The sequence below is a fragment of the Syngnathoides biaculeatus genome, chromosome 11 (genome assembly GCF_019802595.1).
Source record: "Syngnathoides biaculeatus isolate LvHL_M chromosome 11, ASM1980259v1, whole genome shotgun sequence".
Taxonomy (NCBI): domain Eukaryota; kingdom Metazoa; phylum Chordata; class Actinopteri; order Syngnathiformes; family Syngnathidae; genus Syngnathoides; species Syngnathoides biaculeatus.
Window position 1 is genome coordinate 28,693,250 of NC_084650.1, and position 15,694 is coordinate 28,708,943.

Sequence of the window (15,694 nt, forward strand, 5' to 3'; positions counted from 1 at the left end):
GTGAGATACCCATGATTTTACAAAAGGCCTTTTCTCAATCCCTTTGTTTCTGTGAGTTGTTTTCTATTTATGTACCGTATCGTAGAGTAGGCACTGATGTCAAGCCACTGTCAGGCCTCAGCATAACAGCTACACTTCCCTGGAAGTCAGCTGTGTAGACGGGCAGCTGCACCATTGACCTGCCAAGAACACAACACCTCGCATCGTTTTTAATTCCCTGACTCCGTTTCTGTCTCCCCTGTCTCCACCTTCCTCCACATCCTCATCGTCACCCGCTTAACTGAGCTTTCCTCTCGTATTTCTGCAGGGGTCAGAGAATGGAATCATATCTGGTGGTATAGGAGCAGCAAAATAGATACAGTATACTGTGTGCTAGTTTAGCTGTGAGACAACAGTGGCGTATTAACACGGTATAATTTGGATTAATTAATCCAACCCAGTGTGTGTTATACATAAAACAGGGTGGTGACCAAACACCATTGTAAATACTGTGTATATGTATCAAAATGGCACAGTTATCGTGGAGTTTTCAGAGCCCGAGTGTGTGTCCTATCTAGGCTTTTTGGGGTACCACAGCCCTCTAAGTATTATTCTCAAAATAATAACATGTAGGGCTGGTTAGAGTGTTGGCTTCACAGTTCTGAGGACCGGGGTTCAAATCCCAGCCCTACATGTGCAAAGTTTGCATGTTTTCCCTGTGCCTGCGTGGCTTTCCTCCAGACACTCCGGTTTCCTCCCACATCCCAAAAACATGCATTAATTGGAGACTCTAACTGTCCCTAGGTGTGATTGTGAGTGCAGCTGTTGTCTGTCTTCTATTTTTTGTGTTTTAGATAAACAAAAATAAGATTTAAAATACATTGATGGTCACATTTTAAATATGTTGCCACATTTGTCATTGTGATCATTTTATGATAACTGTGTAGGATTTTTACATTTTGCTTTCAATGAGGAGCAAGGTGATCTTTGGAAGATATCATCACCTGCATTCAAGAGATTCATTAAATTAAATTTTAACACACCGGCCTGGCTGAAGATGGGAAGAAGAGCACTGAGAAATGCTGCGGGCTATAAGTGAATCCGCAGCGTCTTGCTGTGATGAATAGAAAAAGGTGACATACTGTATCTGCTATCCTGCGCTGTGTGGGCTCATCTGGGAGCGGACAGATGACTGAAACGGTAGCAAGTGGACGGGCCAACTCATTGGCATCTTTCATGTCCTGCATTGTGCTCCTTCCCAACACACAAACACACACACAATTCTTTCATGGCTTCTGAAAGTGTACATAGGCTGATCTCTAAGATGACCTGTGGGACATGTCTGAAAGCCTCTGTGGATTTATCAAATGGTGCTCATGTTCCAGTCATGATGTCTGTGGACTTTTGGATTGTTTTGCATGTACAATGCTCAATTTCGTTTCCTATTATGTAATCTTATTCATGTCTTGGGAACGTATTAGGATATTGTCTCCGACTTTCCTTGGCAGCCCTGTTCCTTGCGTCCACCTATCAGCTCACTCCAGACACTAATATCGTGTCCAGTCGTACCTCGTTGTCTCGTCAATTTGTTTCTATTTAGTTCCCTGCTTTCTCTCACTCTGGTTTGGATCATTGTCGGTGTCACAAGTTTTCTTATTTCTTTGTTACTTTGAGTGTTGGGGTTTTTTTGGAGATTTTTCCCCTTCCTACTTTGTTTTTGTCATTTTTGAAACTAAATCCCTTTAATAAAACTGCACTTAGCAGTGCTTCTTTTCTTTTTGACATGGGTGGCATGGACAACTACCCTTAATGCTGATGATGCAGTTTTAACGTAAATGTGATAGTTTGCTCACGGTGATCGTTTCTTAACATGTTTGTTCTATTTAAATGTAATATTTAATCCTTAGTTTTCAGCAATGTCGTTCATGGCTCCTATAAAGCTATATCCACCCAAGACCGCCCTTAAACCAAAGCTTGTAACCTGATTCTGAGAACGAGGAGGGGGGAAAAAGCTCCCAGTCATTCACCAGCAGCACCAAGCAAAAGCGCCGCACACCTGACTGCCAGCCAACACTCTGCACTGGGCTTGGATGTGCTCAGAACCCCCCTGGAGCGTGTGTGGGAGGAGGAAGTTTCTCCCACCCTCCTTAATGAAAGGCGCGCTCATTCCCGGACGCGCTGAGACTAGGAAAGGGAAAAGACGATGCCTGCCGACCCTCGCTCTCACTCGCACAGTGGACACTGGATTTGCTGATTACTGACCCAAGTTCTCCAGCGTGGCCGTGCAGGGATTGTCCAGTCGGAGGATGCTCCCACAGGTCATCCGGATCCTTTACGTCTTGTCGTTCTGCTTTTTCCAGGGAGGCTTTATCAGGTGAGACCACGATATGTTATGCCAATGCGTGATTGTTTGCTTGTGTCTGTCTGCCATCAACTTTTTCTTTCAAAACGTTATAGGTCATGATCTACTTTTAAACTTGTCTACAACCTCTGTCTCGGTGTCAATGCCTCCAATTAAGACAAATCACTTAAACTTAAAAATGAACTTTAAATATATGCCCTGGGGTAGCACGAAAGAATAGTGGATAGGGGGGTCTGCCTCACACTCGGGAAATCTTGGTTTGAATGTGTACATATTGATATATGGAGTTTGCATGTTTGCCACTGTGCTTGCTTGGGTTTTGTCCTCCGTCTTCATTCCACATTGCTAAACGTGCATGTTAGGACTATTAAAGACTCTACATAGTCCATATATGAGTGTGTGTGCACGTGTGTGAATGGTTGTTTGTGCGCTACGTATATACTCTGCAATTCACTGGCGACCATTCCTGGTTGGGATGGCCTTGAGCTCCCAAATGAGACAAACGAGGACAAGAGCGATAGAAAATGGATACCTGTGGAACTCTCTCTTGCACTTGTATTCCATTGTGAGCATTCATTATTCATCGTTACAGGTGAAGTTCTCATTAATCAGATTTGCAATATTTATTCATCCTTGTAGAGTTCTGGCTTGCTCTTGCATAACAGTGTTGAGAAATCATTGTTAATAACTGCAATTGTGGATGGTTGCTATGTGGGTCTATTCACTTAGGACAGGATCATTTGGATTCGTGTTGGCTTTTTGTGAGACAAATTACAGTCAAAAGATCACACATTGCACATTTCTGTTGCACGGGGGAGAAATGAGAAGCTCGGTGAGAGTGGAAAACAATCTGTTAGAAAAAAAAAATCTGTGCTTTGAGATGTTCATAAGGTCACACAACAACTAAACTGAAATCAGTGTAGTGTGATCTAGAAGGTGGTGTTGTTTTATTTTTCTATTTAGGACAACTCCATATGTAATTATTGAGAATTTTAGATTTGTGAGAAATGTGGAATTGATTGTTGATAACCATATCTTGAAGTTGTGGTCAAAATGGAGTGCAAAACTTGACATTGACTAGAAGAGGCATATAGTGACGTATATGAGCTCATTTCAATTGAATGACTTCACTGGAGTGTCCTGCGATTGGCTGGCAACCAGTTCAGGGTGTACCCTGCCTCCTGCCCGTTGACAGCGGGGGTTAGACTCCAGCACTCCACGCGACTCTTGTGAGGATACGCAGCTAAGAAAACAGATGGATATAAATTAATCACATGGATGACTGATGAGCATATTTGCCTCACAGTTCTGAGGACCTGGGCCCCAATCCAGCCTTGCCTCTGTGGAGTGTGCATGTTCTCCTTGTGCCTGTGTGGGTTTTCTCTCAGTACTCTAGTTTTCTCCCACACCCCAAAAACACACATGGTACATTGATTGAAGAGTCTAAATTGCACGTAGGTGTGAACGTGAGTGTGAATGCTTGGTTGTTTGGCAACCAGTTCAGTGTGTTCCCCACCTTTAGCTGGAGTAGGCTCCAGCATGTCCCCCATTCCCGGTGAGGATAAGCAGTATGGAAATTAATAAATAGTTGATCATCAAGGAAAATTTTGATTTTGATTAAAATTTTGAGTACAATTACCTCATTTGAAATAATGAAAATTAGACTTTGACATTTATGCCGATGCCTTAAGTATATTCAGGTGACTTGGTGATGAAGTGCTGCCTCCATGAGTGAAAAAAACAGTGCTCTACTGTCACAGTTTGTACTTTATTTTCCTGACTCTAGGCTCAACAAGTAGCAACCCCCTCATCCCTTTGTTGTCATAGTAACAAAAGGGGATGAGGGGGTTGTAACCTGCATTGGTCCAGCATTGATGTGGCTTCTCAACACCAGTCTCCAATCTTGTATTTGCATTGAAGCACTCTCTGTATTTCATGCTCTGCCAAGCTCTTCAGGTGCGAGTATAAAAAAGAATTAGAAGAGTCTCATAATCCTGCAGAGGAACAGCGGGGTGGGGGCCCAGTGTGTGTGTGGGGGGGGGGGGTAGCTGGGCCCACTTAGCCCCAAGAGCAGTCAAGTGACTGGATCTCTTCGGAGAAATTAGATGCTCAACCCGTGTAGGGACGAGGGACGCATGACAGGCACAATCTGATACAACAGGGAGGAGCAGAATGAAATGCGAGGAGAAAATGCCAGCAAAGAAATGGAGATGGTGATTCATTTGGCTGGAGGCACCAGGACTGGGAGAATGGGTTCAGAGAGGAAAGACAAGATGGATGGAGGAGGAGGAGAAGGAGAGTGTTGGAGATGGGAAGCATCAAAGATTGGAGGCCGGGGGGGGGGGGGGGGGTATTGTCACATACCCTGATTGATAAGATGTGGATTGGATGGTCACTGACAAGAGGAAATGAGAATCTGGAATGAAGAGTGTGATATGAAAATACTCTCACTAATCCATGGTGTTTGTGTGTCTGTGTGTATACCGCATATGTGTGTGTAAAAAAATGTAAACAAAAAGAATTAAAACAAAAGCCAAAGTAAAATCTAATATTACAAGCTTTTGTTGATGGTTTGAAATCCAGGTTTGTTTGTGCGCCCACCAAATTCTGGGAATGAAATTGACCATCTGGATGTTTCGGTGTAATAACGGCAATCTAGAAAGGAGAAATATGGTAACAACACAAGTCTGGATGGGCACGCTTTCCTATGTACACGCCGTACCATTTGGTCTTCTGATGCGTATCAGACCCCATGACAAAGTGAAGCAAACGGCGTTGACGTAAAGGTCAGAGGAGCTAGGTTATTTTCTGCCTGCAGTGACTGATTTGGAAAAACATCAGGAAATAATTCCTATTATCCTCCCATTTTGCTGCCCATTGATTTATTGGACATGTGTTACTTCATATCAACGCATACTGCAAAGTCTTTTTAATGATTTCATTGCTCGGTTTTAAGCGAGTTGAATTATCCAGGTGTCGTCCTGCCATTTGGCTCACAGGAAATAATCAAGCCTGTAGAGGTTTCATCATTGGAGATTTTGCATGACTGCCTCCATCCACTCTTTTTTTTTTTTGTCACATTTTGTCAGATCCAAGCAGACGCCGCTCCAATTAAAATGACATATGCCACACTGTAGTTGTCCTAACTTCAATTGTTGCAGGAAAGAGCTAAGATGTAACGTACTGTAAAAGGAGAAGGATAAATCACCTGCACATTAAAGAAAGATACAACGTTCCAAAAACATGGATGTTAGATAATTTTTCAAAATCGTCCATTGGTCCAAAGGTGAGCGTCAATGGTTGTTTGTCTATAAAATGTGCCCTGTGATTGGCCAACGACCAATCCAGGGTGTACGTCTCTCTTTTTGGTTTTTAAACCCGTCCTGTTCAGTTGCTTGGTCATGCGCAATGACAACATTTTGTGGACGTGAGGAGGTGAAAGACATTTTACTAAAATTACTAAAAGAACATGGAGTGAAAGAAATGTGTATTTTTTTGAAAAATGGAAATGCTTTAAAGTCCTCAAACAGAGAAGGAAGAAAAAAATATAAATTTTTAAACTGGACTTAAAAACATTGACACTTGGTGCTGATTTCACTTCTGTGGGTCACAGGATTTCATTTGTGTGCAAGAGCTAAATCCTGCTCCACCATGTTTGCTTTGTTCTCTGTGATCCATAATTTGAACTGAGTCTGTAGAGCTTCAGAGCCCTACTACTAAATTAGATTTTTTTTCATGTATTTATGCTTTTCGATCAGAATACTGTAATACCCGGCCTACAGAGCGCACCTGGTTATCAGCCTCACCCAGTACATTTGTAAAGGATATACTGTGGTGTTTACATAATTCACCCGCGGGACCTCGAGTTGGGGTGCTGGGTTCCGCACGGACTGTTTTTGTTGTTGCGCTTCCGGAGTAAAGGTGAACAGAGTTCCCGCCGTTATGCGAGTAGTGTTTTGATGTCGAACAATAAAACAAGTTCTGTTCCTGTGTCCGACACTCCCCCTCCGACTCCTTTTCTCCGTCGCTACACTGGTGACGCCGACGTCAGTCCCAGCGTTTTCGAGACTGAAATGAAAATGGCAACCGCCATCCTCAAATTGCCGGAGTTTTGGGAGACGTCCGCGGCAGCGTGGTTCGCACAGACGGAAGCTCAGTTCACCCGCCGCGGGATCTCAGATGATTCCACGCGTTACTACCACGTTGTCTCAGCACTCGGGAGCTCAAAGGCGGCCAGAGCAGTGAACTTCATCACCTCTCCCCCGCCCCGGGATAAGTATGCTGGGATCAAGGCTCACCTTCTCAAGGTTTTTGAGCTTTCATGGCCAGAGCGTGCCCGATGTCTGTTGGCTATTAATGGACTGGAGGACAGCAAACCTTCCGAACTCATCAAAATGATGCTAAACCTGCTGGGCACGGAAGAGCCCAATTTCATTTTCATGGAACTGTTTCTCAGGCACATGCCACCGCATGTTCAGACGGCGCTCGCTAACAATACTGTCACTGAGCCCCGGGCCCTGGCCGAGGAGGCCGACCGTTTCTTCCTGGCAACCCAGCGCTTCTCCCCTGAGACGCTGGCCGCGACGCGCAGTTACTTGCCTCCAGGCGCGGGGGTGGCATCAGTTCTCCAAGGTCGACCTGGTTCCCGTGCACCCCTCAGACGTTCCCAAGACAGCTGTAATCACTCCGTTTGGACTGTTCGAGTTTCTGAGGATGCCGTTTGGTCTTAAAAACGCGGCACAATCTTTCCAGCGTTTAATGGATTCTGTGCTCAGGGACTTGCCATTTGTGTTCGTCTATTTGGATGACATCCTCGTCGCCAGCTCCTCGGAGGATGAACATCTGATGCACCTCCGTGACCTCTTCGCAAGACTTGAGCAGCATGGCCTGATCATCAACCCGGCGAAGTGTGTTTTCGGAGTGCCCTCTATCCAGTTCCTCGGGCACCTCATAGACAAGAACGGCGCCGCCCCCCTTCCGGCAAAGGTGGAGGCCGTCTCCGCTTTTCCCCGACCTCGCTCAGCTCGGGACCTCTGGGAGTTCTTGGGGATGGTGACTTTCTACCACCGGTTCATCCGCCGTGCGGCCCACATCATGCGCCCGCTTTATGAGGATCTTAAAGACAAGGCCCCCAACCGGGACGTTGAATGGACGGCCGAGAGGATGGAAGCCTTCGAGGCTATGCTGGCCCACCCGACCCACGGGGCCCCTGTCGCTTCTCACTACCGATGCATCGGACTACGCTGTTGGAGTCGTATTCGAACAGTGGGTCAGCGGTGCCTGGCAACCCCTTGCCTTTTTCAGCCGTCAGCTGGTCCCCAGGGAGCGCAAATACAGCACGTTCGATAGAGAGCTCCTCTGGCCACTTCCGCTCCCTATTGGAAGGCCGTGAGTTCACGGCATATGTGGACCATAAACCCCTCACTTTCGCCATTTCCAAGGTGGCCGAGCCGTGGTCCGCCCGCCAGCAACGCCAACTGTCGTTCATCTCGGAGTACACTACGGACATCCAACACATTGCCGGCAAATCCAATGTGGTCGCGGACTGCCCCGGGCGATCGTCGGCACTGTGCATCTGGGTCTCGACTACTCCCGCATTAGTGCAGACCAGGCCTCGGACCACAGGGTGCAGGCCCTTAAGACTACTAACACGGGTTTGCGCCTGGAGGAAGTCGCGGTTGGTGACTCGGGCGTCAGGTTGCTGTGCGACCTCTCGGCTGACCAGCCTCGGCCGCTGGTCCCTGCAAACTGGCGGCGAGCTGTTTTCGAGGCGGTCCACAACCTCTCCCACCCCGGAAGGAAACCGTCCGTGAGGCTGGTGGCCCAGAAGTTCGTGTGGCGCGGTCTTAAGAAAGATGTGCAGGCCTGGGTCGACTCGTGCGTGGCCTGTCAGCGGGCTAAGGTGCATCGCCACACAAAAGCCCCCTTGGAGCCCTTCGCTCTCCCCGAGAGGAGGTTTGACCACATCAACGTCGACTTGGTATCTGGAACGCAGTCGCTGAGAGTTTGTGGGTCAAGCTGCACCGCACTACCGCCTATCACCCCCAGGCAAACGGTCTCTGCGAGCGGTTCCACCACTCCATGAAAGCAGCCCTGCGTGCCGGCTTGACGGACGGCAACTGGTTGGATAAGCTCCCGTGGGTCATGCTCGGTCTCAGGTGCGTCCCCAAGGAGGTTCCCACGTCGCAACATGGCACCCCAGCTGCCCAGCTGCCCCGTCACCTGCGCTCTGCGGATTTTGTGTTTGTTCGTCATGACGCCCACCGTGGACCTCTGCGCCCCCCATACGACGGGCCGTTCAGGGTCCTGGAGCACGGGGATAAGAGCCTGCTCATGGACATTGGCGGCAGACCCGAGACTGTTTCCGTGGACAGGGTCAAACCCGCGCACCTGGACATTGCCCAGCCTTTGGGGTTGGCCCTCCCCCCGCGCCGAGGTCGTCCCCCTTTGCCCTGTGCCCCTGCGCCTGCCGGGGTGCTCTTGACCCCGCCTGGGGCCTTGTCTCGAGACCCAATAGACAGTGCGGCCCCGCCCCCCTCGGCCCCGACAGTGCACACTGCTGGGGTCGGGTCGTCATCCCTCCACGGCATGAGGATATTGACTATGGGTGAATTCTGGGGGGCCTTGTGTGGTGTTTACATAATTCACGCGGGACCTCGAGTTGGGGTGCGGGGTTCCGCACGGACTGTTTTTGTTGTTGCGCTTCCGGAGTAAAGGTTAACAGAGTTCCCGCCGTTATGCGAGTAGTGTTTTGATGTCGAACAATAAAACAAGTTCTGTTCCTGTGTCCGACACTCTGCCTCCAACTCCTTTTCTCCTGCGCTACAATACCATTTGGTATATACATACGCCGCAACTGTGTAAAAGCCACAAGTGCCCACATTGAAACCCTCATTGAAACACAAGATATTTACAAAGACGGTACACAGAGAGTTAAACGCTAACGCTAGGACCACGCTAACAGGGCCATTTAAAAATAATAAATAAATAATGGTAAAAATCACTAAGACACGGCCATAAGACATAAGACAGGGCCATTTAAAAATAATAAATAAATAACGGTAAAAATCAGTAAGACACGGGAGTAACACGGTACCACAGCACTAACAGGGCCAGGCTGGTAAAAGTCACTTCATTGGCACATATATTCCATTGGTCTCACTCTTGCTTCTTCCGCTCGAGTGCCCCCTCGCGGCCGTTAGAAAAAAAGGCAAAAAGCAGTCACATCACCTCATAAACCGCAGGGTTGAAAGCGTATGAAAAAAGTCACGGTTTGTAGGCCGGAAACTATGGTACATTGCTTGAAATTTGACAAAAAGTCCATTGAAGTGCAAGAACTTCCTCTTTCTTTCTCAAAAATAATAAATATCCAGCAGATGGTATTGAGTCAAAACAGATGATGATATCAGCTGTGAACTGTTCTCTTGATTTTATTTTGGTCAACTGTATCAAATTCTGTTACTTAAGGTTTTATTGGGGCTATTTTGTTCTGAATCAAATTATTCCAGCTCTAAAGACAAGACAATTGGAATCTTCCACCATGGCGCAGTAGTAGTTTGCGCGCATGTGTCTCAGTCCTGAGGTTTGGTAATTAAACCTCAGCTCAAGCCATTATGTGGGGCTTTTTGTGGACCAAAAATATTTAAATGAGCCTTTTAATGAATGCCACATTGGCTTTGGAAGGCAAAATGGAGACTCCTTCTGAGAGAAACGGCCGTCTTCCCCCCCACCCGCTCACATATGCACTAAACCATGGGCTCCTGACGTGCCTCCGCCACCGGCTGGAATGAAAAGCCAAGTCCATGAATAATAAATGCACCGGGAAGTGTATCATGTGCACGTCAGCTTAAGAGTAAACATTTCACCCGCAATAGCTGGCTAATGCGCAAAGTGTAAGGCCTCCATAATATGACATTGATAGCCCGAAACCAGACTTATCCCATATGGTTAAAATACTAATTATATGCTAACTTTATTCCAACAGTAACCCAAAACAGTTGCAAAATGCCTCCTTAAATTGCCCAATTATTTATTCATTTTTCTATGATTAAAACAATCAGCATCCTGTTTGGTTTTCTGGAATTTTATTTTTTTTGCTACACTTTCATTGATTGTGTTTCCTGCACCCAAGGTGATTTTGTTTTGACACGCTTGATACGATAAAAGACCCATGCTTGAGAGCACCAACGCAACGTAAGCCCAAGCACAGAAGACGACACAAAATGGTAATGCACGGCAAATTTGCACATCGTTCTCGGGTCAAAATGTCCACTTATCAGACAAAATGCACACTGGTTCCTCGTGTGCTGTCGCTTTATTTGTGCTTGCTGCAATTAGGACAATGAAGAGGGAATACGTCATGAAGCCCTCCATCCTTTCATTACGTATGTCTGACCAAGCAGTCTGGGCCAATTAAACTTCACTTACAGTGAGAGGAACACCTGGTCTCTGGAAAGCAGAATTCTCAATCGAGGGTGAAAAAGATACATCCATGCAATAACTTTTCCACTGTGTATTATTTTTAGAGTTCAAGACTCAGCGATTCCCTTAAAACATGTAGAATATGTCACTTTCTGTGGCTTTACCACAGTAAATAGTAACATAAATTAAACTGAAATAATAACAATAAAAATCTTTGATGAATGATTTGTTCTCCTCAATACCAAAGACCAGTTCACTTTAATAAATCTTCCATCCATTTTTGTTCTCCTCATTAGGCTAGCGGGTAAGTTGGGGGGGTGCTATCCTTGCTGACTTTGGCCGAGAGGTGGGAAACACCCTGGACTGGTTGCCAGTTAATGTTGAAGGCACATATTGACATACACCCATGCGTCCATCCATTTTGTTTTGGGCTAGTTGTCATCCTGAAGAAGTATTAGACAATACTATTGATTAGTATTCCTCCTCGCCTTATATTCTGAATGTAATTAATAGAGATAACTTTTTAATATAGAGTAGTTTTGAGCAGGGATGACCATTCCAGTATGTTCCCTTGATAGATAACTTGGGAAATTTTACTTATTCACTGTTAGGTATTTTCAAAACAGAGTTCCCAATTTTAGAACGTTTTGACTGATGTTTCAAGATCTACAGAATATTTTCTTCTCTCACAATGCAAGCCTACCAATATGATGAGTGTTTTTTTTTTCACTAGAAAAAAAAAACATTTCTTTTTCCGTTCTTTAGTAATTGGTAGAAGAACTTGTGTAAAACGTGTTTCTGAGCAAAAACTGGAAACAATGTGCTTCTTGTGAAAAGAAACATCTCAAGCAGAAAGACTTTGATGCTTAGATTACTGCATTTGTGACACCTCTAACATCCGTGCCCATTGTGCAAGCCGCTTATCCTCACAAGGTTCACGGGAGTGCCGGAGCCTATCCCAGCTAAAATTGGGCAAAAGGGCAGATTACACCCTGAACTGGAAGCTAGTCAGTCGCATGGAACATATCCACACCATCACTGAGTGGGAATCGATCCCACACCACCTCCACCAAAGTCAGGCGTCTGTAGCACTACACCATCAGTGACCTACACCTCAAACATGAATTTAATGCATAGGTAATTTGTATTGATCTAAAATATTTTGCCCCAAAGAAACGTGCTATGACATGGACACAGCCCGTCTTCCCCTCGCTGACTTCATGTTCTTTATCTCACAATGTGTTGAGATAAACCAAACATTTTGCCCCTTTTGCTAGAAGATGTGACTAATCCATAAATAGAACAAAATGATCAATGGTTAGTGATAATTAGTAGATTATTATGCCCATCCTGAGTTTTATGTGACAGATTGTGACCTTTGACTTTCACCTTGACAGATTTGCCATCATGATCAAAAACTGTTACACTGCCTCGTGTAGTCCAAATGGAGTAGATTGAGTGTTACTGTTCTTCATAATCCTATACAGAGAGAAGGACTTGTTGGTGTTTTTGTGGTCCCGCCCACAATTTCTAAGACAAATGGCCCTTTTTGTCATAATCTGAAAATGGGGTTTAACAAACAAGCAGATCGCTCCAAAAACATGCAAACGGAAATAAAGGTGTGCTGTTTATGACAGATGAAATGGACTATCTAAAAGTGGGGGTGGGGTTGTTATTTATGTGGATAATACCTTGAAATGCAAACTTGAATAAAGAATATGACAAACACGAAAGATGGAGGTTTTAATAGTTGAAATACACATTTGAAAAAGCAAGTAACATTATGATAATCTGCATAGAAAGAACACCAGAATTGTGTCTTGAAACATTTCACTACATTTTAACAACTCTGTTTTGAAATGATGTAAAAGTGAGAAAAATGTGGCGGGATTTTTACCTCGACTTGCTGAACTCAAATGATTCTATAAATAAAGGAGTAATTGTCTCTTCCCTTAATTACTAAACCAAATAAAATAACGACTGCTACAGCCACAGGTCGGATTTGAACCCACGTCATTAGAACTGACAGACATATGTTTATCAGTTGACCACCGTGTCGCTTAGATAATACTTGTCCATTTTCTGAGCCACTCATTCTCACAAGGGTCACGGGAGGGTTGGAGCACATCGTAGCCGGCCGGGATAGAGTAAAAAGTTTCTTTACTTGGACCCAAATCTGAAATTATTCACTGCCCTCCAGGTAGATTTTGAAAAAAACTGGAATGAAGTTTACTCAAGCGACGGCCCCAATAAAGCGTTGAATACATTTTTATCTATCATTAGTACTCAGACATGACATGGATTACAAGGGCAATTGAGGACACGTGCAAAAGAAAAATACATTATATTGAAGAGTTACAATATTAAGGACTAAAGAAGCTGAAGTTAAATAAATTTATTATAGTTATACATATAATATACTAGTAGCTATCATAAAAATGAATAAGAAAAAAAACACAAGTACATAAACTATTGAAGCAGAATAATTTTGGAGAATATTACATAATAAATAATGGTTCTAAATTAATGACCTATCCTGAATAATGTTATAAAAGAAGTAAATACCACTTTTATTAAAAACAAGGGTAGAGCTGTAAATTTCTCATTTACTCATTTATTTCTTTGTGTGTTCGGATTTTTTTTGCACAAGTGGGCAGGAACTCTCGAGAGGAATCGCTAAACCAATTGATAAATGATATGTAGCTGAATTTAAGAAATACAATCAAGTAAAAAAAATAAATAAATAGATGGGGTTAAAACACTGAATATCCACTAATTGTTTCAGCAATTAAATGGTTAAAAGTAATTTAAAACGTAGTACAACCTCTCACACTTTCATAACTGGTTGTTTCTGAATGGTATTTTTTCATCTAAAATGAAAATATTTAAACTAATACAAATCTACAAAAATGGGGATTCACTAACTATAGATCAGCATCACCACTTGCACAATTCTCAAAATCTTGGAAAAATCATTTGCACCCAGACTTCACAAATTCAAAGACAAATACGATCTTTTAAGTGAAAGACAATCTGGCTTCAGAGCACAAAGTCCGCCTTGAAGGCGGGCATTGAGTTAGGGAAAGAGCCACAAATTTTGAGAATAGAGAATACACTATTGTTTAAAACCATTCAACACTGTTGATCTTAGTACAGTATACTCATAAAAACATGAGAAACATGGCATATGTGGCCTGTCTTACAAGTGGATTAGGTTTTACTTTAAAGATGAACAGTCAAATAAGTCAAAGATCACTTATGGTGTCCTGCAAGGATCTGTACTGGGCCCCGAAATTATTTCTACGACACAATGATTTTTGCATTGTTTCCAAAATCTTCATGTATGTCTTATTTAGGTAAGTTGCAACTCTCCACAACAACAACTTCTGACGACTGTACTATGAACAAGGATTTCAGCATACTGAAAAACTGGCTCGACGTCAACAAACTGTCATAAAATTTTATCAAAACAACGGTTATCATTCTTGGGATTAGACAGATAAATAATCAGGCAACAAACATGATTAACTCTGCTAAGAGAGAAACACTGTATGAAAAGAAATTCCTTGGAGTAATTATTGATGACATACTCTGCTGGAAATCTCACAACAATGTGAAAACCAACATGTCAAAAATGAAAGCTATTCTACATAAACCTAAGTATTGATGTCTTAAACAAAACATTACACACGCTCTGCTGTTCAGTTATTGCCATAAATGATTTGTGTTGAAATGCTGTTTGTGGCAATATTTATAAATCCAACACTTACCGAGTCTTCAAATGCCAAAAAAAGGCAATCAGGATTATTAATCAGTTAATTCAATCAACGATATTGTCACGTCCCATCGGAACGAGAGTAAGACCCAAATGCAGGACTCGGAAGATGCCAGGCAGTTCAAGGAGAAACGTTTCTTATATGCAGAGGTAGGGGATCGAGCAGGCAGTCCGGTGCAGCAGCAGTAGTTGGGACGTCGGGCGAAGAGAGCAGGTGAGCAGACAAGCAGGAGTTGGTACACAGGAGAACGATCAAGCAGGCAGAAGTAACGAAGGAGTCAGGCTTACAAGGTTGGTCGGAGAACGGACGAAGGTCGGTACACACAGGTTCAATCAGGGATACCGTAGCACACGAACGGGACATGAAGATCAAACGAACTGGCCCCAGCCAGTTGTCATCGCAGTCATATAAATCCACAGCATAATCAGGCTGCATGAGGCGCAGGTGTGCACCTTCCAATCAGCGCACCTGCCCGGACACCCGCACAGCTCGTGCTGGAGCGGCAGGATCATGACAGATATGCCGTATAATCTTTAAAACAGTCAAATTGTACAATTTAGTTGAATTGAAAACAGCATATAAAATACACAAATACTTCACCTCCCCTCACTACTCAGATGCCAATTGAGATAAGAACCAGTTGTTATCTGAGAGGAACGGGGACATTTAAAAAAAAATGTAAACATATAAAAATAGAATATAAAGCAAGAATATAAAACAGATGTGTTGCAATGGAATACATTGTTCTTTTCCTTGTTGATTTTATTTAGCTCCGTTTTGTTTTTGCTCTGTTTCATGACACCTTTGTGTTGATTTGTTTTGTGTATATAGTCAATAAACACGAGCAAATGTCCTAAAACTCCAAAAGCTGGTGAAATATGGCCTCCTTTGCAGAGGGATGACAATAAAAACTTTCCATCATCAAATGTTTATCTCACTGATGCTTCCACAGGTGGCCATCACACAGACCCTCATCAAAACACTTAGAAGGAAAGTCTCCTCACTGTTACTGGACATTATGAGAGGTTTTATTGTGTTTCTCTGAAGCAGTTTTGGCCACAGCCTTTTTATACACACCGCAAAGTTGTTTCAAGGATTAAACTTCGAAGAACAACTACTTCCATAAATCTCTCGTGCTCCGACCTCCTGTTTGCTG

At 43.9% G+C, this 15,694-nt stretch overlaps 1 protein-coding gene across 1 annotated transcript in view; it reads left to right on the plus strand.

Moving 5' to 3' along the window:
- The first annotated feature begins 2,285 nt into the window (after window positions 1–2,285).
- glra4a (glycine receptor, alpha 4a) overlaps window positions 2,286–15,694 on the plus strand; it is a 52,509-nt gene continuing 39,100 nt past the window's right edge. The window contains exon 1 of the mRNA XM_061834847.1: window positions 2,286–2,353. Coding sequence (XP_061690831.1) covers window positions 2,286–2,353 — 68 coding nt within the window. The remainder of the gene's footprint in view (window positions 2,354–15,694) is intronic.